Raw genomic sequence first — 23,528 nt, 5'->3', positions numbered from 1 at the left:
CCCCCTCATCCCGGTCACCCCCCTCCCCCTCACCCCTCAGCCCCTTCACCCCCTCTCCCCCTCAGCCCCCCCTCAGCCCGGTCATCCCCCCTCCCCCCTAGTCCCCCCCCTCAGCCTCTCTCTCACCCCTTCCCCTCCCCCTCACCGGCCCCTAACCCGGTCACCCCCCCTCTCCTTCACCCCCCCACCCCCACACTCCTCCCCCCTCAGCCCGGTGACTGTGATGGTCGACAGTATTAATATACGTAAGATACATGATGTCAGCCATCATCTTCATTCCCAGTAGGATGTGATCTCACTTCCTGCTGTGTGGATGGACTTTCCATCTCAATAGTGAGTGTGTGAGGTGATGAATCAAACAGACACTTACACTTCTTCAGAGCTGGTTTCAGCCTCCACACTCCACCGTGCTCCACACTGGGGGGGAAACAAAGTGAGAGCAGCATGTTGAAACATTCACCTTCATCATCTGCTGTCTCATCACGTTCTACACAACATGAGTGACAGCTGCCTCTTCAAACCACTTCATCTAGCAGCAGCTTGAATAGGAGACTTTGTCCCTGAGTGGTGAGTTGTCCTCTCCATACCTGAGAGTGTCCAGTCTCCAGCGTGGATCCTCCAGTCCAGCAGAGAGCAGCGCAGCTCCAGAGTCTCCTGGGTGATTGTAGCTCAAGTCCAGCACTCTCAGATGGGAGGGGTTGGAGCTCAGAGCTGAGGCCAGAGAAGCACAGCCTTCCTGTGTGACCAGGCAGCCAGACAAGCTACACACACACACACACACACACACACACACACACACACACACACACACACACACACACACACACACACACACACACACACACACACACACACACACACACACACACACACACACACAAATGTATTGTATCTGGTTGAGAGCAGTTTCTACTAAAGTAACCACATTTATAAAGTGTATTCATTCAACATTGAAGACAAGTAAAAGCTTTATTGATACTTCATGGAGACAAAGCTGTGTCACCCTGAGAGTCTGACAACAGGAAGAGGAAGTGGGGAGATGACATCACAGACAGCAGAACTGCCTTCACTTGGATGTGACCGGATCTTAAACAAATGCTCCTTTCTCAATAGCTACAACTCAATGAGATATTGTTTGGTTAGAGTCAGGAGAAGTCTGCTGTGTTTGGTACACTAAGACCGTTTCTTCACAGGTTCTGACATTGTGTAGAGCCAGGGAGTGTTTTGTCAGCAGGGAAAGATCAACAGAAATGCATCAGGCAGGAGCAGCACTTACTGAAAGCTAGAATAACCAGTTTGAAGAAGAGGCTGATAACTGACCTGAGAGTTTCCAGTGTACAGTGTGGACTCCCCAGTCCAGCAGAGAGCAGCTTCACTCCTGAATCCTGCAGATCATTGGTACTCAGGTCCAGCTTTTTCAGACTAGAGGAGTTGGAGCTGAGAACTGAGGCCAGAGCTTCACAGCATTCCTCTGACAGATGACAGCCATTGAGCCTTCACACAAAATAAACACAACCTGTTAGGAACTGTAGTTAAATTATAGGAGAATTTTAAACAGTTTTTTTAAATACATGAAATAATAAATACTATGAATAACCTGGATCTTAAAATATTAAGAAAGATTTCACACAGATGTTAAATTATCAAACAACAATTATCATTATACTTCACTTAAGCATACAATTTTATTAATAGGTTGTTATTAAACTTTATGAAACGACTCTAAACCGCACTTAACTGTCTGACTACATGACAATCAGAATAATAATGTTAGACAATATACACATTATACCATCATAAACAAACTACGAATAGAATGTGTACCTAAACTGTCATGCCAACATCAATATAAATATGTTGAGTTATTCTTATGAAAACAATGTATTTATGACCTAACCTTTCTGGATGTCAATCTGTGAAATGTCTTCTGATATTGACCCTTTTGGTGTGATTGTTTGACCATTGGATAAAACTAACCTGAGAGTTTCCAGTGTACAGTGTGGACTCCCAAGTCCAGCAGAGAGCAGCTTCACTCCTGAATCCTGCAGATCATTGGTACTCAGATCCAGCTCTTTCAGACTAGAGGAGTTGGAGCTGAGAACTGAGGCCAGAGCTTCACAGCATCTCTCTGACAGATGACAGCGATTCAGCCTAAACAAAATAAACATGTTTAAAATACAAGAATAACAAGAAACCGTGTTAAAAATAACAAATTTACTTTTGACATTATGAAAGAATTGTGTTGAAATATCTTATTAGAGATGTTTTAATGACTTAACAAAAATATATTAGTCAATACATTAGATCCTTATCTTATTGTATCGTGGGTGTACAATGTATGGTATTTAATAGTTGTTTTGTAGGGTTTTAAAAGCCATTTGAATTTTAACATATTAATATGACATTTATTGTAGTATATTGTGTATTGTATTGTAATACATGTCATTAGTGCATCTAGGTGTTTTGTATGAGAAGTTTTAATCCAATATTATGTACATTGTGTGGAGAGGAGAAAAATATCAGAGCGAGCAGGAAAACAGTTTGCGAGCACGAGATAAAAGACAGCATTTGTGGGTGCAGGTGTGTCAGTTGAGTTCTGCTTCAATTGACGTGCGCGCTCAATGAATCGTTTCTGCCTCACAGGCTTTATTGTTGCTCTCGATCTCGATCAGAGAACTGCTGAGCACAAGTGCAGTTAAAGTGTTTACAATAATGATTTGTGCACACGGATGTGTTAGTTGTTCGCCTGTACAAAGTCATGTTTGTTGGCGCCTATTGTCAATGATATGCCGTCATAAACGTTGCAGGCCTGTCTGGACTCTTCACTCTTAACACGTGCAAGAAAAAATCCCGGTACCATTATAGGGAGTGGAGAAGACTGAGGTTTCCGTCCACAACATCCCAGACACAAACAGAAACACCAATAAAACCGGCCCCACATACGCTCTCTTCCGTACTCCTTCAGCAACTAAGAAGTAAATGTCTAAACATCTCTAGGGAGCATAAAGTACTCTCCTCCTTTGTCTCTTCCCTCTCTCTCCTTTTTCCCGCTCACTCGTGACCTCTCACCCTTCCCCAGATGACCCCAAAGTCTCGATATCAACCAATCCTATTGGGTGAACCCAAATATCCTCAATAAAACCAAATGTACTGAGCAAGGAAAAAAAAAAAAAAGAATAGTGAGTTGACATATTAATAATGAAAAGATAATTATTGTTGTATCCTCCATATCAACAATAACTTATTGTATACATAAAGAACTTTTATTAGTTAGTCTCTTCACCCTGGTTACACAATATTAAAAATATCTTTCTGAAACCTATTCATATGTGTGAATATATGTTTTGTACGTTTAATAATGAATATTGGACATATTAAGCTATTAAAAATACATTTTGTTTGACTATTGCAGGTTTCAAATCATTTTTATGAAAATGTTGCTGTTGTGGCTTTCAGGAGGTCTTAGGCATCCAACTAGGGGTCTCTGACCCTCCCAGGACCCCCTATATTTCACCCTGCTCTCAACCATCAACGTCCTGCATACAGGGGACACTATCGTTAAGTTTTGGGTTTATATTTATCATTAAAGATTTGCAATTATATGGATGGATTAGGGGGTAGGTTTATATGACATGAAAGTCTTGAATGTGGTCATCACAGGTACTGAGATATAAGCTGAGTTATATAACTCTGACTTTGAACATTTATTTGTAACTGTTTTGCACATTGTATAAAACTGACCTGAGAGTTTCCAGTGTACAGTGTGGACACCCCAGTCCAGCAGCGAGCAGCTTCACTCCTGAATCCTGCAGATCATTGCTGCTCAGATCCAGCTCTCTCAGGCTAGAGCTGGAGCTGAGAACTGAGGCCAGAGCTTCACAGCATTCCTCTAACAGATGACAGCCACTGAGCCTATACACACAATAAATAGAAGATGTCAGGAACTGCAATCAAAACAACAGAAAGCCATAAGTTATTCCATAATGCAGAATGTTATTAGTTTACCAAAAATTACTAAATAATTAGATGCATACATTTTCATTATATACTCAATGTAAAGTGTAAAATAGTTATTTACTTGGGATTGAAAATGTTTTTTTGAATGGATACTTCTTCGAAATTCTATTGTTCTGAATATTCTCTTATGTGTATTGTAAAACATTATACGTTAATAGGACAAGAGAGATGTTTTGTATAATATTATAACTAGTATGTTAATTATGTTATGAGTAGAATAGTAATACATGTTGTTATAAACCTACAGGGATTTTTGCTTATTATTTTAACCTTATATTCCAGTTATATTTATATTGTGTAGTGTGTATTGTAATACAATTTATTAGTGAACCTACAGAGATGTTTTAGAGGCTTTGACCACTGGCAGCAGCCTCAGAAGACCCTCCTCTGAAGCAGAGTATTTCTTCAGGTCAAACACGTCCAGCTCCTCTTCTGATGTCAGTAGGATGAAGGCCAGAGCCGACAGTTGAGCAGGAGAGAGAGATTTTCCGGAGAGACCTCCTGATGTCAGGTACTGTTCGATCTCCTTCACTAGAGAACGGTCGTTCAGCTCATTCAGACAGTGGAACAGGTTGATGCTTCTCTCTGGAGAGAGATCTCCATCTATCTTCTCCTTGATGTAAGACACTGTTTTTGTATTGGTCAGTGAGCTTGTTCCTGTCCGTCCCAGCAGACCTCGTAGGACAATCTGATTGGTCTCCAGAGAGAGGCCCAGGAGGAAGCGGAGGAACAAGTCCAGTTGTCCGTTCTCACTCTGTAAGGCCTTGTCCACAGCCCTCTGGTAGAGGTGGAGGAGTTTATCTTCCCCAGAGGTGGGTGGTTCTTCTGAGAGAAGATTGACACCATCGTTGATGAAGGACAGAAAGACATAAAGAGCAGCCAGAAACTCCTGGATGCTCAGGTGGACAAAACAGAACACCTTGTCCTGGTACAGCCCACACTCCTCTTTAAAGATCTGGGTGAACACTCCTGAGTACACTGAGGCTTCTTTGATATCGATGTGACACTCTGCCAGATCTGCCTCGTAGAAGATCAGGTTGCCTTTCTCCAGCTGGTTAAAAGCCAGTTTTCCCAAAGAAACGATGATCTCTCTGCTCTCTGAACTCCAGTGTGGATCCGTTTCAGCTCTCCCATGGTACTTCCTGTCCCCCTGTATGGACTGAACCCTCAGGAAGTGGCTGTACATCTGAGTCACAGTCTTGGGCATCTCTTCTATCTGGGATTTTTTTAAGATGTCCTCCAGTACTGTAGCAGTGATCCAACAGAAGACTGGGATGTGACACATGATGTGGAGGCTTCGTGATTTCTTGACGTGGGAGATGATTGTGTTGGCCAGCTTCCCGTCTTTGAATCTCTTACTGAAGTACTGCTCCTTCTGTGGGTCGGTGAACCCCCTCACCTCTGTCACCATGTCAACACACTCAGCAGGGATCTGATTGGCTGCCGCAGGGCGTGTGGTTATCCAGATGCGAGCGGAGGGAAGCAGGTTGCCCCTGATGAGATTTGTCAGCAGCACGTCCACCGAGGATGGGTCTGTGACATCAGTCCAGGTCTGGTTGTTCTGGAAGTCCAGAGGAAGTCGACACTCATCCAGACCATCCAAGATGAAGAGAACTTTGAACCGTTCATATCTGCAGATTCCTGCTTCTTTGGTCTCAATAAAGAAGTGATGAAGAAGTCCCACCAAGCTAAACTCTTTCTCTTTCAGTAAATTCAGCTCTCTGAAAGTTAAGAGAAATGTGAAGTGTATGTCGTGGTTGGCTTTGTCTTCAGCCCAGTCCAGAGTGAACTTTTGTGTTATGATGGTTTTACCAATGCCGGCCACTCCAGTTGTCACTATTGTTCTGATTGGTTGATCTCGTCCAGGTAAGGGTTTAAAGATGTCTTCACATTTGATTGGTGTTTCTTCCTTGGCTGGTTTCCTGGAAGCTGTTTCAATCAGTCTGACCTCATGTTCTTTGTTGACATCTCCACTGCCTCTCTCTGTGACGAAGAGCTCTGTGAAGAAGTCATTCAGACCCGTTTGATTTCCTGCTTTAGGGATTCCCTCAGACACACACTTGAACTTCTTCTTCAAATGAGACTTGATTTTATGTCGGCACTCAACAGTAGCAGATCCTACATGGGAATGAACAGAAGACATCAGATAGTGGAAGGTGACATCACTTGAAGCATGTTAATATTTCCTCTAAAATGATAAACTTCATAGTATTTACTGACTTCATTACTTGTGGTTCGAGAAGCTGGTCGTAACAAGGAATGGATACATATTTTTTCTTTTTTGTTTGTTGTTTACACAGAAAAATCATTGGTCTAATGATAATAACAATGATAGTGAATCAGTGGAAATTAACTTCATATGCTGATATAACAAGATAGTGCTGCATCTCTTCCACTTATTCCACTTATAGTTGTTCTGCTGTAGATTTTCCATTTATTGTTTAACATTCCTTAACCTGATGGCAATAACCCCACATATCTGACAATAACCCCACATATCTGGAACAAACCATTTAACTTCATACCCAACCATAACCCCACATATCTGGACCCAACCATTAACCGGATCGAACCACAATAACCCTATATATATATCTGGATCAAACCATTTAACCTGGAGCCCCCACAATAACCCTACATAACGATCAAACCATTTAACCTGATACCCCCACAATAACCCTACATATCTGGATCATACCATTTATCCTGATCGACCGACAATAACCGTTCATATCTGGATCAAACCATTAAACGCCGAAGAAGAAAGATCTCTCCACATTGATGAATTTATATAATTATAAATCATTTAACACCAAATTTGATTATGTTATTTAGTCTGAACAGAACAAATAAGAGTCTCATACTACTCTAAATACACATTTTCATTTTGTTTTCAAGATAAGAGTCTTCCGCGCTTCAAAATAATTGTCTCCTCTGTCTTCAAAATAAGAGCCTCTTACCGCCCCACAGTGTGTCGGCCAGTTCCTCCTGGTTCATCTCCATCAGGCAGAGCTTTGTGATGTCCACCACTCCCTCTATGGCACGCCTCCTCTGCTCCTCGTTCTTACCATCCTCCTCCTCCTCCCTCTGACCCTCTGAGCATTGTGGGTAATCTGAGAAGAGATCCCTCCAGAGCTTCTTCAGCTCCTTGTCTAGGAAAGCGTGTGCGTTCTCCTCAGCCCTCTGGAACAGAACAAACATCAAGGAGGACTTTACTCTGAACTCACTGAGGACATCAGAAGCATCTGTCCTGGATTCACGTCAGCTGGTCTAAAGAGGGAAGCCTGGAGACGATGAGCATCACAAGAGATGCTTTCTAATGATCATGGAGAGCAGAAGTCAAACGTCTTGTTGGAAATATACACACCTTGATCAGCTCTGTTTGATGCTGCTGTACAGACTGAGCACTGGTAACCTTTGACCTCTGGCGGGGTTGACTGTGGAGAGAACACACACACACAGTAAACATACAAGGGGGGGAGAGAGAGAGAGAGAGAGAGAGAGAGAGCGAGGAGAGAATATTATTGTCTGCAATTATTTTTAAGATTATACTGTGCAAGTATTCAGTGTAATTGTATTTATTTAGTTATTATTCGTTTTTTATCTTTATTATTATTTTTTATGTATTTTGTATTTGTATTTATCACTTAATTTCTCTTTCACTGTACTTTTGACTCCTGAGCTGCAATAACAAGTGATTCCCCCCATGTTGGATTCATAAAGTTGATGGTATCTTATCTGCTTGTGAATGATTTAATGGTAAATGGCTTTGTCTGTGTGTGTGTGTGTGTGTGTGTGTGTGTGTGTGTGTGTGTGTGTGTGTGTGTGTGTGTGTGTGTGTGTGTGTGTGTGTGTGTGTGTGTGTGTGTGTGTGTGTAAGGAGTATAGGTAAACCAGTAATCCTCTTCAGTTAGTTAATGATTGATTTTGAGAGAGAGTATCAGTAGAATCTGATAACAACCAACTGTTCTGTTGTCATCGTCTGTTTAATACTCCTACCTCTCCTCTCTGGAGGGGCGTCCATCTTTAAAGAGAGGAGGTCGATTCATAGAGTGGTCACTCTTCATGGAGACACAGCTGGGTCCAGGGGAGTCTGCTCTCTGCTGCTGGACTCTTCTAGATAAACAAGATCAGACCATGTCAACCACATCACTAAAACAGCCTTATCCCTCCTCTCATTCACCATGTCAACCACATCACTAAACAGCCTTATCCCTCCTCTCATTCACCATGTCAACCACATCACTAAACAGCCTTACCCCTCCTCTCATTCACCATGTCAACCACATCACTAAAACAGCCTTACCCCTCCTCTCATTCACCATGTCAACCACATCACTAAAACAGCCTTATCCCTCCTCTCATTCACACCATGTCAACCACATCACTAAAACAGCCTTATCCCTCCTCTCATTCACCATGTCAACCACATCACTGAACAGCCTTATCTCTCCTCTCATTCACCATGTCAACCACATCACTAAACAGCCTTATCCCTCCTCTCATTCACCATGTCAACCACATCACTAAACGGCCTTATCCCTCCTCTCATTCACCATGTCAACCACATCACTAAAACAGCCTTATCCCTCCTCTCATTCACCATGTCAACCACATCACTAAACAGCCTTATCCCTCCTCTCATTCACCATGTCAACCACATCACTAAAACAGCCTTATCCCTCCTCTCATTCACCATGTCAACCACATCACTAAAACAGCCTTACCCCTCCTCTCATTCACCATGTCAACCACATCACTAAAACAGCCTTATCCCTCCTCTCATTCACCATGTCAACCACATCACTAAAACAGCCTTACCCCTCCTCTCATTCACCATGTCAACCACATCACTAAACAGCCTTATCCCTCCTCTCATTCACCATGTCAACCACATCACTAAAACAGCCTTATCCCTCCTCTCATTCACCATGTCAACCACATCACTAAACAGCCTTATCCCTCCTCTCATTCACCATGTCAACCACATCACTAAAACAGCCTTATCCCTCCTCTCATTCACACCATGTCAACCACATCACTAAAACAGCCTTATCCCTCCTCTCATTCACCATGTCAACCACATCACTAAACAGCCTTATCCCTCCTCTCATTCACCATGTCAACCACATCACTAAAACAGCCTTATCCCTCCTCTCATTCACCATGTCAACCACATCACTAAACAGCCTTATCCCTCCTCTCATTCACCATGTCAACCACATCACTAAACAGCCTTACCCCTCCTCTCATTCACCATGTCAACCACATCACTAAACGGCCTTATCCCTCCTCTCATTCACCATGTCAACCACATCACTAAACAGCCTTATCCCTCCTCTCATTCACCATGTCAACCACATCACTAAACAGCCTTATCCCTCCTCTCATTCACCATGTCAACCACATCACTAAACAGCCTTATCCCTCCTCTCATTCACACCATGTCAACCACATCACTAAAACAGCCTTACCCCTCCTCTCATTCACACCATGTCAACCACATCACTAAACAGCCTTATCCCTCCTCTCATTCACACCATGTCAACCACATCACTAAAACAGCCTTACCCCTCCTCTCATTTACCATGTCAACCACATCACTAAAACAGCCTTATCCCTCCTCTCATTCACCATGTCAACCACATCACTAAACAGCCTTATCCCTCCTCTCATTCACCATGTCAACCACATCACTAAACAGCCTTATCCCTCCTCTCATTCACCATGTCAACCACATCACTAAACAGCCTTACCCCTCCTCTCATTCACCATGTCAACCACATCACTAAAACAGCCTTATCCCTCCTCTCATTCACACCATGTCAACCACATCACTAAACAGCCTTATCCCTCCTCTCATTCACCATGTCAACCACATCACTAAACAGCCTTATCCCTCCTCTCATTCACCATGTCAACCACATCACTAAAACAGCCTTATCCCTCCTCTCATTCACCATGTCAACCACATCACTAAACAGCCTTATCCCTCCTCTCATTCACCATGTCAACCACATCACTAAACAGCCTTATCCCTCCTCTCATTCACCATGTCAACCACATCACTAAACAGCCTTATCCCTCCTCTCATTCACCATGTCAACCACATCACTAAACAGCCTTATCCCTCCTCTCATTCACCATGTCAACCACATCACTAAACAGCCTTATCCCTCCTCTCATTCACCATGTCAACCACATCACTAAACAGCCTTATCCCTCCTCTCATTCACCATGTCAACCACATCACTAAAACAGCCTTATCCCTCCTCTCATTCACCATGTCAACCACATCACTAAAACAGCCTTATCCCTCCTCTCATTCACCATGTCAACCACATCACTAAAACAGCCTTATCCCTCCTCTCATTCACCATGTCAACCACATCACTAAAACAGCCTTACCCCTCCTCTCATTCACCATGTCAACCACATCACTAAAACAGCCTTATCCCTCCTCTCATTCACCATGTCAACCACATCACTAAAACAGCCTTATCCCTCCTCTCATTCACCATGTCAACCACATCACTAAACAGCCTTATCCCTCCTCTCATTCACCATGTCAACCACATCACTAAAACAGCCTTATCCCTCCTCTCATTCACCATGTCAACCACATCACTAAACAGCCTTATCCCTCCTCTCATTCACCATGTCAACCACATCACTAAACAGCCTCATCCCTCCTCTCATTCACCATGTCAACCACATCACTAAACAGCCTTATCCCTCCTCTCATTCACCATGTCAACCACATCACTAAAACAGCCTTATCCCTCCTCTCATTCACCATGTCAACCACATCACTAAACAGCCTTATCCCTCCTCTCATTCACCATGTCAACCACATCACTAAACAGCCTTATCCCTCCTCTCATTCACCATGTCAACCACATCACTAAAACAGCCTTATCCCTCCTCTCATTAACACCATGTCAACCACATCACTAAAACAGCCTTATCCCTCCTCTCATTCACACCATGTCAACCACATCACTAAACAGCCTTATCCCTCCTCTCATTCACCATGTCAACCACATCACTAAAACAGCCTTATCCCTCCTCTCATTCACCATGTCAACCACATCACTAAAACAGCCTTATCCCTCCTCTCATTCACCATGTCAACCACATCACTAAACAGCCTTATCCCTCCTCTCATTCACACCATGTCAACCACATCACTAAAACAGCCTTATCCCTCCTCTCATTCACCATGTCAACCACATCACTAAACAGCCTTATCCCTCCTCTCATTCACCATGTCAACCACATCACTAAACAGCCTCATCCCTCCTCTCATTCACACCATGTCAACCACATCACTAAAACAGCCTTATCCCTCCTCTCATTCACCATGTCAACCACATCACTAAACAGCCTTATCCCTCCTCTCATTCACCATGTCAACCACATCACTAAACAGCCTTATCCCTCCTCTCATTCACCATGTCAACCACATCACTAAACAGCCTTATCCCTCCTCTCATTCACCATGTCAACCACATCACTAAAACAGCCTTATCCCTCCTCTCATTCACCATGTCAACCACATCACTAAAACAGCCTTATCCCTCCTCTCATTCACACCATGTCAACCACATCACTAAACAGCCTTATCCCTCCTCTCATTCACCATGTCAACCACATCACTAAAACAGCCTTATCCCTCCTCTCATTCACCATGTCAACCACATCACTAAACAGCCTTATCCCTCCTCTCATTCACCATGTCAACCACATCACTAAACAGCCTTATCCCTCCTCTCATTCACCATGTCAACCACATCACTAAACAGCCTTATCCCTCCTCTCATTCACCATGTCAACCACATCACTAAACAGCCTTATCCCTCCTCTCATTCACCATGTCAACCACATCACTAAACAGCCTTATCCCTCCTCTCATTCACACCATGTCAACCACATCACTAAACAGCCTTATCCCTCCTCTCATTCACACCATGTCAACCACATCACTAAAACAGCCTTATCCCTCCTCTCATTCACCATGTCAACCACATCACTAAACAGCCTTATCCCTCCTCTCATTCACACCATGTCAACCACATCACTAAAACAGCCTTATCCCTCCTCTCATTCACCATGTCAACCACATCACTAAAACAGCCTTATCCCTCCTCTCATTCACCATGTCAACCACATCACTAAAACAGCCTTATCCCTCCTCTCATTCACCATGTCAACCACATCACTAAACAGCCTTATCCCTCCTCTCATTCACCATGTCAACCACATCACTAAAACAGCCTTATCCCTCCTCTCATTCACCATGTCAACCACATCACTAAACAGCCTTATCCCTCCTCTCATTCACCATGTCAACCACATCACTAAACAGCCTTATCCCTCCTCTCATTCACCATGTCAACCACATCACTAAAACAGCCTTATCCCTCCTCTCATTCACCATGTCAACCACATCACTAAACAGCCTTATCCCTCCTCTCATTCACCATGTCAACCACATCACTAAAACAGCCTTATCCCTCCTCTCATTCACCATGTCAACCACACCACTAAAACAGCCTTATCCCTCCTCTCATTCACCATGTCAACCACATCACTAAACAGCCTTATCCCTCCTCTCATTCACCATGTCAACCACATCACTAAACGGCCTTATCCCTCCTCTCATTCACCATGTCAACCACATCACTAAACAGCCTTATCCCTCCTCTCATTCACCATGTCAACCACATCACTAAAACAGCCTTATCCCTCCTCTCATTCACCATGTCAACCACATCACTAAACAGCCTTATCCCTCCTCTCATTCACCATGTCAACCACATCACTAAACAGCCTTATCCCTCCTCTCATTCACCATGTCAACCACATCACTAAAACAGCCTTATCCCTCCTCTCATTCACCATGTCAACCACATCACTAAAACAGCCTTATCCCTCCTCTCATTCACCATGTCAACCACATCACTAAACAGCCTTATCCCTCCTCTCATTCACCATGTCAACCACATCACTAAACAGCCTTATCCCTCCTCTCATTCACCATGTCAACCACATCACTAAACAGCCTTATCCCTCCTCTCATTCACCATGTCAACCACATCACTAAAACAGCCTTATCCCTCCTCTCATTCACCATGTCAACCACATCACTAAAACAGCCTTATTCCTCCTCTCATTCACCATGTCAACCACATCACTAAACAGCCTTATCCCTCCTCTCATTCACCATGTCAACCACATCACTAAAACAGCCTTATCCCTCCTCTCATTCACACCATGTCAACCACATCACTAAAACAGCCTTATCCCTCCTCTCATTCACCATGTCAACCACATCACTAAACAGCCTTATCCCTCCTCTCATTCACCATGTCAACCACATCACTAAACAGCCTTATCCCTCCTCTCATTCACCATGTCAACCATATCACTAAAACAGCCTTACCCCTCCTCTCATTCACACCATGTCAACCACATCACTAAACAGCCTTATCCCTCCTCTCATTCACCATGTCAACCACATCACTAAAACAGCCTTATCCCTCCTCTCATTCACCATGTCAACCACATCACTAGAACAGCCTTATCCCTCATCTCATTCACCATGTCAACCACATCACTAAAACAGCCTTATCCCTCCTCTCATTCACACCATGTCAACCACATCACTAAAACAGCCTTATCCCTCCTCTCATTCACCATGTCAACCACATCACTAAAACAGCCTTATCCCTCCTCTCATTCACACCATGTCAACCACATCACTAAAACAGCCTTATCCCTCCTCTCATTCACCATGTCAACCACATCACTAAACAGCCTTATCCCTCCTCTCATTCACCATGTCAACCACATCACTAAAACAGCCTTATCCCTCCTCTCATTCACCATGTCAACCACATCACTAAAACAGCCTTATCCCTCCTCTCATTCACCATGTCAACCACATCACTAAACAGCCTTATCCCTCCTCTCATTCACCATGTCAACCACATCACTAAACAGCCTTATCCCTCCTCTCATTCACCATGTCAACCACATCACTAAAACAGCCTTATCCCTCCTCTCATTCACCATGTCAACCACATCACTAAACAGCCTTATCCCTCCTCTCATTCACCATGTCAACCACATCACTAAACAGCCTTATCAAAATATATAGCCCTAATTAGTTAATTAATCATTAATCCTATCACCAGTGGCGTCTTTGCATTAGGGGCCAGTGGGGCACGGCCCCACCAGAGAACGCTGCCGTGCAGGGCACGATTATACTTTTCATTTTTTTTTTTTTAAATTTCATTGAGCATAAGTTAATCATACATTAATTGTTAATAAATAATTACATGTCCGCAGTTTTAATTTGATGAACGCAATTGTTGTAGTGTAGTAGTTGTGTGTGAAATAGTTCGTTGCTCCGTCTCGTCTGTTCCGCTCGGTGGGGCACAGCCGAGATGGCCCCGTCTGCTGCAGTGTAGAAAACTGGTGCTGTTGCGCGAGCAAGCGCGTGCGCAGCGCCCGCTTCTGTTTCGGCAGTGGGGCCAGAAGTTTAGTGCCCCAAAGCTCTTCTCATTGGCTGATTTGTAGAAAGGGCGGGGTTTACGGCGGGAGCCGATCAGATCTTGCTAGCTGGCTAACGTAGTTACTGTTACAGTTACTGTTACAGTAAATAACAACAAATGGACGTTTCATTCATTAAATGATGAATCGTGTTGAGTATCTGTCTCATGTGAGATTTAGCACTTGAACAGAAGTTGGAGATAAAACGTTTGGGACCACATCGCCCGACGGATTTAATCATTATTCAAGAGGGAAAGGACAAGAATAGATCGTTCAACCAGGAGTTGTTCAAGCGGAAAAAAATGCTTGTGTTTCACCTCAGCCACACAAAGGAGACCAGACAGCACTGTCCTTAAAGCACAGGTAATTACCATCTTAGCCCAAACTTACTTAAATTTTCAACCAGGATTATCCAGGTCTGAATAGGCAACCACTCTATCAGGCTAGATTCATTGTTAATTGTACAGTATGGTGGCCTGCAAACTTAATGCAACTTAAACCATACTTCTTCTTTTTTTGGTATATTGTGAGTGGTGGCTTTGTATATTGATTGCTGTGTAAAGGGTGTGCGCCGTTGTGTTTTTATTGTTGCCACGTTGTTGTTTTCTTGAGTTTTGATATTGTGAGATCTTGAACGCTGCCATTTGGTGGTGCTATTGCTATAATAGCCTAATATATGTTGTCAGATTCGCGTTTGAGTGATGGCATTATTCAGCTGCAATTTTGGTTCCCTCTGTCACTTGCTACTGTTTTTTTTGTGATGGTAGTAATATGTGGTATTTCTGGATTGCGTTATAATATTTTCCTGCATGGCCCCACCAGTTTCCAAACCAAAATCGCCACTGCTAATTAGGCCTCTGCGCACAATCTGTTTTTGCGGTGCCTGTGCCTGTTCCCAGGCCATTCTCTCTCTCTCTCTCTCTCTCTCTCTCTCTCTCTCTCTCTCTCTCTCTCTCTCTCTCTCTCTCTCTCTCTCTCTCTCTCTCTCTCTCTCTCTCTCTCTCTCTCTCTCTCTCTCTCTCTCTCTCTCTCTCTCTCTCTCTAAGCAATATAACACGAGTGTGAGTGGTGTTGTTAGTTAATTTATTTGGGGGGGGGACGCCAGAGGATCAGGGTAGGGTCAGGGGGGCGTTTAGTCAAAAAAGGTGGAGAACCACTGGATTAAATCCTCACCTCTCCTCAATAGACTGATTTCCATCTTCAAAGTTCCAAAGTCTACCCATAGACCGGTCACTCTTCATGGAGACACAGCTGGGTCCAGGGGAGTCTGCTCTCTGCTGCTGGACTCTTCTAGAAAAACAAGAACCAGGATTTATGTTTGTTTGATGGATGCTGTGTTTTTCTAATCTCTGATATATACTCACTTTGGTTCAAAACAGTTAATTCTTTCCATAAACCGGTCACTCTTCATGGAGACACAGCTGGGTCCAGGGGAGTCTGCTCTCTGCTGCTGGACTCCTCTAGAAAAACAAGAACCAGGATTTATGTTTGTTTGGTGGATGCTGTATTTTTATAATCTCTCATATATACGCACTCACTTTGGTTCAAAACAGTTCATTCTTTCCATAAACCAGTCACTCTTCCTGGAGACACAGCTGGGTCCAGGGGAGTCTGCTCTCTGCTGCTGCTCTGGGCTTCAACACAACACCCAAAAACAGCTGTTACTCAGACTAATGATGGAGTCATGACGTATCACTGGTGAGCTCTGAGATGGACGACAGTCACAGACAGAGAGATCCTCTTCTTACCTCTTAGCTTTGCTCCGGCGGCCATGTTCCCCAGACAGAGTGGTCTTAGAGGTAGGACCCCCCTCCTCTCTCTCCTCATCCATAGTAGACTGGAGACCTGGACACAAACACAACTCCATAAGGTTTCTACGGCCACTCAGTGTTTACTCTCTTCTTTTATATGAGCTGTGTATTTCCGGTCCCAGGGGGCTGTTGTCTCTGTCTCTCTGGACAAGAGGCAGGGTGGTCTTTCCTAGACGCAGATTCATAGACCCTCTCATTCTCAATGAGGGGAAAGATGTGGAGATGCTGCCCAGAAGTGTCTTTGCCGCTTTTCCACTGCATGGTACCAGCTCGACACGACTCGACTCGACTCGACTCAGCTCGCATTTTTTGCGTTTCCACCGCGATCTGGTACCTGAAGTGGCTGCTTTTTCTAGTACCGCCTCGCTCTAGGTTCCAAGCGGCTGAGCCGATGCTAAAAGGTGACGTCGGCAGACGGCCGGCCACTGATTGGCCAGAGAGTGTGACGAAGTCACGAGAGCGACATGGCAACCATGCTGGTAAAAGCCATAGCAGCGCCGCAGCCAACATATTCCACTTCTTCAACTTCTTCAACATGCCAGCTAATAATACGAACACGAATACCATCGCATCGATGTCCTCCATTGTTGTTATGTTGGTTCTGTCCATGTGTGGGTTGCGTAGGTCTCGTTTGCGTCGCGTACAAAAATACGTCACGGCCCTTTCGCGGAGCCGACCCCGCCCACGTCCAGGAGGTACTATTTGCGGTGGAAAAGCACCCGTGCTGCTACCGTGTCGAGTCGTGTCGAGTCGTGTCGTGTCGAGTCGAGCTACATGTGCGGTGGAAAAGCGGCATAAACCAAATGATTTGACACAGGGTCCGTTTTGAAACCCTCGAAAAGCTGCACCGCAGCACCCCCTGCTGGTGAGAGGATGTCAGTGGGATTGGCTGAGCTGAAGAACACGAACCAGTTGTGTGTTGAGGCGGTGGTGGCAGTGTTAATTCACCTTGAAGGTCATGACCCTCTCATACGGGTGATGCTCTCAGATATAGAGTAGGCCTACACTACTGCAGATTGATGCAGGCCCACAGAGATCAAGACCCAGTACAAGATGACGTTTAGACACCTTCACTAACAAAGATGGCCGTCTTCCTGTACAAATAATGTAATCATAATACCGCCCCACAAATATAACAACTGGCCACAGGACACTTTGTGATTTAGAGCAAATCCTAAATCAGAGGAAACATATATAACCTCAACCTGAACCTTGACTTTACATTGAAATTATCATTATTAACGTCAACCTGACACTCGACTCCTGGCTGGAAGCTTCTGGGTTTTGATCCCCAATGCCCACAGTCTTAACACGTAGCATTCTACAGAGCAGGAATCTTCAAAATTATTCAATGGCAATTTTGACGAATAGCAATGCATCCATACATTTACTAACATTTTTAACCATCACCCTATTAATATGATTCAAAGTTATTCATAATTATGATCTATCACGGATCAGAGTGGACGACAGTACCTGAGTCGTCTTCCTGCTGTGATGAAGTGAGCCACAGCAAACCGTCCGACTCATAACAAGGAAATGATGAACCAACCAGTTGGACCAGTTCCCCCTCCGAGTTCAAACTCCTCCCAGACTAACATGCTAAGGCGGCTGATCCAAGAATAATTACTTTATTAAAATATGAACAATGGACAGAGATCTGTAATGCTTAGAGGCTCAGAGAAAAACCAAGAGACACTTGATGGTTCAACCAGCATGTAGAGACACTCAGTCACTGAGTCAGCTGCTTCTGTACAGCAGAACCAACAGAACATAGGTACCATGTTAAAAAAAATAAAGAGACTGATAACGTCATGAATAGAAGCACATCAAGTAGAAAAGGCCTCTTTCATCCTTTAAAGACATCATCACCTTGTTCATATGAACACTAGATCTGCATCAGTGTGAACGTATGAATCAGTAGAATCTATACAATAGATGGATGATTTTTCTTTTCAGTACAAGATACTCAGAGTACAGAGTACTCAGTAAGGGTTAGCATGTTGTACTGGCGTGTGATTCTATAACAGACTAGGTATTTAGTTTACTATTTCCTTCATTCATTCCTCTTAAATGAGTCATCTCGTTGGGTTGGATTCATCTTGTGTTTTTCCTTCCTCACACCCTTTACTGGGTGTGACTTACACCCTTTACTGACAGGTATGGAATAGCCAAGGCAAGGCGCACACACACACACACACACACACACACACACACACACACACACACACACACACACGTTATTCTATCTGGATGAGATACTCTCATGATTGTGTGAGGGTCACCTGCTACCGTTTGTGCAGGAATAGTTTTTTTTTAACCAAAAACAGATTGCTATGGTCCCTTGAGTGTGACGTCAACACCACAAATGAATAGAAGACCCTCCATGGCTCCTATTCATGTAGACATCGGCCTCCATGTGGGTGAGGGTGAGGGTGTTTTGATGCGTTTGAACTCCTTGTCATGTCGCTGTGACATCATGTCTCCAGACAGAGCTGGAAGTCGGTCAAGTGTACTTTTTTATTTAAATCAGGAAACCAACATTGTTACACGTCATTCATTATTCAAAGGCAGAAACTACAAAAAATATAGTCTATGGATTATTATCATCAACATGGATCCTTTAAACATTTCTACCTGACTGCAGCTGTTAATGTTATAGCATTAAAGGTTATAAATGGTTTTGAGGAGAAAACAGACAGTGAACAGTAGTCTATGTAGTGTCATCATTTACAATGGTTATGTTTCTATAATAGCAGGGTTATTTTATTCCTTCACTTCTCTTCCGTGATTATCTGGTTGGGTTGGATTCTTGCTGCACCCTTTACAGGCAGGTATTCAACAACACACACCTTTAGTCTCATCAAACCAGCACAGTTTACAACCTTTGTAACGTGATGTCACTCAGTATTCAGAGGGCTTAGGGTTTCAGAATCTTTATTCTTTATTTTTTACTTTATTTTCTATTCTAACTTATAACAATTATGGTCCTAGATTTGGGTAATAACGGTACAATAACATACAAACAATAATACAACAAACAATAAAACATAACACACAATGATCCAATGGATGGAAGTCAGCCTGCGTTCCTCCAGAGGTCCCCAAGGTGCAGTACCCTGAAGGGGAGACCAACCCGCGCCGCCCCAAGAGCTGCGCCAGCTGCAGTCCGACACACTGCCTACTGCGAGGACTTCTTATACCGTGGCACAGGTGACAGAAAGGCTGAGATCAGCTCTGCTCCACACATGATGTAGGATGGAAACATCTATCATGTTGTTCCCCCTTCATCGTGTAAGCTCCGCCTCCTATTCCTTGCATCGTCTAGCCGCTCTACTTGTTCCTAGTGTTAGCCAGCGTTGACCTTTGTGCCGGGGGTATCCCGGGCACGACGGAGCAGAGATCCCCTCATGCGTTCTTCTCCTTTATGAGAACACAGGAAACTCTGTCCTTTAAGTAAACATTATTTGATTTGATCCTTGACAACTGCCGTGTGAGGTGTGACTTCTCAGTTGGACCCCCCCACACACACACATGTAGAAACCCATGCCAGGTGGACCCCCCCTACACACACACACACACACACACACACACACACACACACACACACACACACACACACACACACACACACACACACACACACACACCCACACACACATACCAGGTGGAACCCTAGCCATGCTCACATGTGTACCCCTTCCATCTCGTGTCAAACCCACATGCCACAGAGCCATCCAAGGCAGAACTCTCGTGCCAGGTCACGTCCTCATGCCAACAGCATCCCACCGGCCATGCCCAGCTCTCCTCCAGGACACCCAGAACAGAGCACAACCTTCAGGGCCTCCAGAGAGGTCAGTGATGAACAACGTTCTTCAGTGGCGCCCCACACTGGGGAGGGGTCATGCAGGGGGTCTCCAGAAGGGGTCCCCGGGTGATTCAACGTCTCTGAGGTCAAGTCTTTGTAGTCCAGCGGTCTCCTGAAGGAGAAGCCTTCACAGAGCGCGCCGCTTTAGCCTGAGGACTCTGGGGAGGAGGTGAGGAGGAGGTCATGGGTTCAGGAGACCCCCCAGTGGAGGGTGGAGGCTCTTGAGGAGCAGGACCCTCCATCAGCAACAGGCTGACCAGGACTCTGCTGGACCAGGTGAAGCTCTCTGTGGACGGTGTTCACTCCAACCCCCGAGATGGAAGCCTCTCTCAGGCTGAACAGTGATGGGCGGGGCCAGCTGGACCTGGGAGATGGCTCCCTCAGATCAGAACCACCTTGGACCGGCCCCGACGAAGACCCTTTATGACCTGGAGCTGTGCCCCTCCAGCTGAGGGGGTGGAGGGGCTGTGGCTGAGGCGTCTCCATGCCTGGAGGGGAACGTTGGGGTGTGCTCCGTGGTTCTCTGGTGACAGACTGAAGTCGTGTTCTGGTCGTTGAGACGAGGAGTCCTCTCATCTCCCCCTGGAGTTCCTCCTTCTGAATCCCGGTCCCCGTCCTAAAAGGCCGTTCTAGTCCATGGAGCTGATGTCACAACGGATTCTCCAACTGTTACGGCCGTCAGCCGACCGCATTGTCTCCCCTCCCGCTGCGTGCGCTACCCCTCCTGTTTTTCCCCAGAGCAGCTCAAGTGGGCGGGTCCCTCCGTCCCCGGAACCAATCAGAGAGCGACGGCGCCGTGGAGGCGTATAAAAGCCTGATGCGCCCTGCAAGCGGGGCAGACACCTGTAGGGAATCTAGGCGCGTAGTCGCATTCGTTTGAGAGCAAGAGGTTACGTTTGTGTGTTCCCAGATTTGGGCCAGGGGAAGAAGAATCCCTCTGTACTGACGTTGTTCATTTGCACTCTCATTTAGGTTTGTCACTGTTTAGCCACACTAGGTTTAGGGGGTGCTGATCATTTGTATTTCTGTTTTCGTTATGCTAGAGTAGCCAGTTAGGGTTTGTTTTAGGACCATTCGTATTTAGTTATTAGACAGGTAGCTCCATTTTATTTGAAGGAGTTCTCTTTTGGTTATATTTGTTTCTTTGCTTTCACAGCACCTAGCGGCCCATTTCTGATGATTGTTATTCTATTCCTTTGTTGAGTTATAATAAATACCATAATTACAACCCCAATCCACCGGGTTGTGTGTGTGTTACTTCCCTTTTTCCCCCTGAAAGAGTTGGGGTGGTAACACCAACACTCGGTGGTGAAGGGATGAACACGCTTTAACAAACCCACCTTGAAGGAACCTTTCATTATAGCTGTACAGTCTGCTCTTCATTTAGTTGTGTTGGGTCTTCTGCTCGCTGGTTGGTGTGTGTGTGTGTGTGTGTGTGTGTGTGTGTGTGTGTGTGTGTGTGTGTGTGTGTGTGTGGGTTGAGCACAAAAGGCTCTTCAACCATTCCAAACACCTCCACCACACAAACACACACTATTATTTACAATTTGTTAATTTCTATTTTGCTTTAATTCACAATAATTAAGCACAACGGATATTTTGCTCCATCTGATTTGTGTCTATCCAATAGATGAAGTTTTATTGCGTCTTAATTTGCCCTTCGACCATAAATTGATTGAGTTGTTGAGTTGACTGAGTTAATTGAGTTCTCAGAGCATGACGGGAGCAACGGCTTTCTGACCGTAGATAACCGTCATTTAAATACAAACAAGTGATTTCTTCCTGTCAATTACTATGTGGTGACCCAGTATTTTACTTGGAAACGTTTATTATTGGTTCAATGTTTGTTCACTATGTTCTGAGGATAAATCGCTGCTTTCTTCCTTTTCCATCAGCCTCGTTTCCTTCTTGGACTACTTTTTTGGTGCTTATTGCCTTACGGAAAACACGAGGACTGAAACGTCCTGCAAGAGGTGCAAATAGGTTGCCACTTCACACACCTTGGTCAGAAGGTGAACCCCACCGAGGTGGATTCACCGCCCCCTAGTGGCTCCCCACGCAATAACAGGACTGAAGCGTGGCTTTGATAAACGACCTCACATCTTACTATCGACTCATTTATCAAACGCGTCCATCCTACTGCCCCCTCCCACGCACCCAGAGAAGGAGAGGTTCCTCCTCTGCAGCTCAGCGCCTCAAACACACACCTCTGTGTGTTTCAACATGGCGCTCAGGGTCCTGTTAGACGGGGAGGTGGTGCATCAACCAGCCTGCAAGGCTCGTCTCTGGAGAGACGCCAGTAGCTGGGCTGTTTCCTGTCGGCCCGCTTCTAGAACTCTCTCCATGCTCCGTCCCTCATCGGGCGTATGAGTCTGAGGTGGAAATGCACTTGCTGGTATCCTGATTATTAATGTTGTGTAGACGAAGCCTCTGTTGTGCTTTTTATTCAGTGAACCCCCGACCTTAAAGTGTAAACTGATCCTCTGCTGAACACAAGAGAACATTCAGAGGATCCACTGAGTTGTTTATCACCATTATGCTTTATTAACCAGGATAACAGAAGAACAGACCCTTACATGAACACAATAAACACAAGGACTCAAACAATAGAAGAACAGTCCCTTACATGAACACAAACACAAGGACTCAAACAATAGAAGAACAGTCCCTTACATGAACACAATAAACACAAGGACTCAAACAATAGAAGAACAGTCCCTTACATGAACACAGTAAACACAAGGACTCAAACAATAGAAGAACAGTCCCTTACATGAACACAATAAACACAAGGACTCAAACAATAGAAGCAGCAGACAGACATTACTAATCATAAACAGGTGTGTTCTGCTGCTGTGTTTTTCCCCACAGAACACAAGGAATCAATACTCAGTTTAAAGTGATCACAACAAGATCTATAGCTTTTCGACCGCTTGCATTACGAATATAATATAAAATCTGCTTTACATCATGTGAGGCTTATCAAAATATAAACTGATATCAGAGCCCCGCAGTATGAAACTGTTAACGTCTGAAAATAGACACAATATTGTAGTATAAAAATGTTACAATTTACCACCAATCAATCAGAAACATTAGAAATATAGTCTTTGTAAAGATTTAAAAAATCTCTTCCTTTCATGGTTAATCAAGATCAACTTTAAGAAGCCCCAGAAAATGTAGCATTTGGATTATAGTTGAGTACATGAATATAAATCATCAAAACACAGTGTGTGTGTGTGTGTGTGTGTGTTTATATATACACGCACAGTCTG

The 23,528-nt window shown here is 44.5% G+C and overlaps 2 protein-coding genes across 3 annotated transcripts in view; both read right to left on the bottom strand.

Moving 5' to 3' along the window:
• The window catches only part of LOC132455344 (protein NLRC5-like), a 227,474-nt gene that overhangs the window by 68,087 nt on the left and 135,859 nt on the right, over window positions 1–23,528 (bottom strand). Inside the window, exons 26-27 of one of the 2 annotated variants that reach the window (XM_060049156.1) lie at window positions 588–761; window positions 371–417 (exon numbers count right to left, since the gene is read on the bottom strand). In XM_060049156.1, coding sequence (XP_059905139.1) covers window positions 371–417; window positions 588–761 — 221 coding nt within the window. Of the gene's footprint in view, window positions 1–370; window positions 418–587; window positions 762–1,320; window positions 1,495–23,528 lie in introns of both variants that reach the window. The other variant, XM_060049154.1, reaches the window with a different exon arrangement.
• LOC132455346 (NACHT, LRR and PYD domains-containing protein 5-like) overlaps window positions 1–23,528 on the bottom strand; it is a 132,662-nt gene that overhangs the window by 86,634 nt on the left and 22,500 nt on the right. Inside the window, exons 2-6 of the mRNA XM_060049158.1 lie at window positions 16,323–16,419; window positions 16,113–16,208; window positions 15,939–16,034; window positions 15,748–15,864; window positions 8,017–8,133 (exon numbers count right to left, since the gene is read on the bottom strand). Coding sequence (XP_059905141.1) covers window positions 8,017–8,133; window positions 15,748–15,864; window positions 15,939–16,034; window positions 16,113–16,208; window positions 16,323–16,405 — 509 coding nt within the window. The 5' untranslated portion in view covers window positions 16,406–16,419. The remainder of the gene's footprint in view (window positions 1–8,016; window positions 8,134–15,747; window positions 15,865–15,938; window positions 16,035–16,112; window positions 16,209–16,322; window positions 16,420–23,528) is intronic.

The sequence above is a fragment of the Gadus macrocephalus genome, chromosome 4 (genome assembly GCF_031168955.1).
Source record: "Gadus macrocephalus chromosome 4, ASM3116895v1".
Lineage (NCBI taxonomy): Eukaryota > Metazoa > Chordata > Actinopteri > Gadiformes > Gadidae > Gadus > Gadus macrocephalus.
The sequence above is the reverse complement of the archived record's forward strand: the minus strand, read 5'-3'. Positions and strand labels throughout refer to the sequence as shown.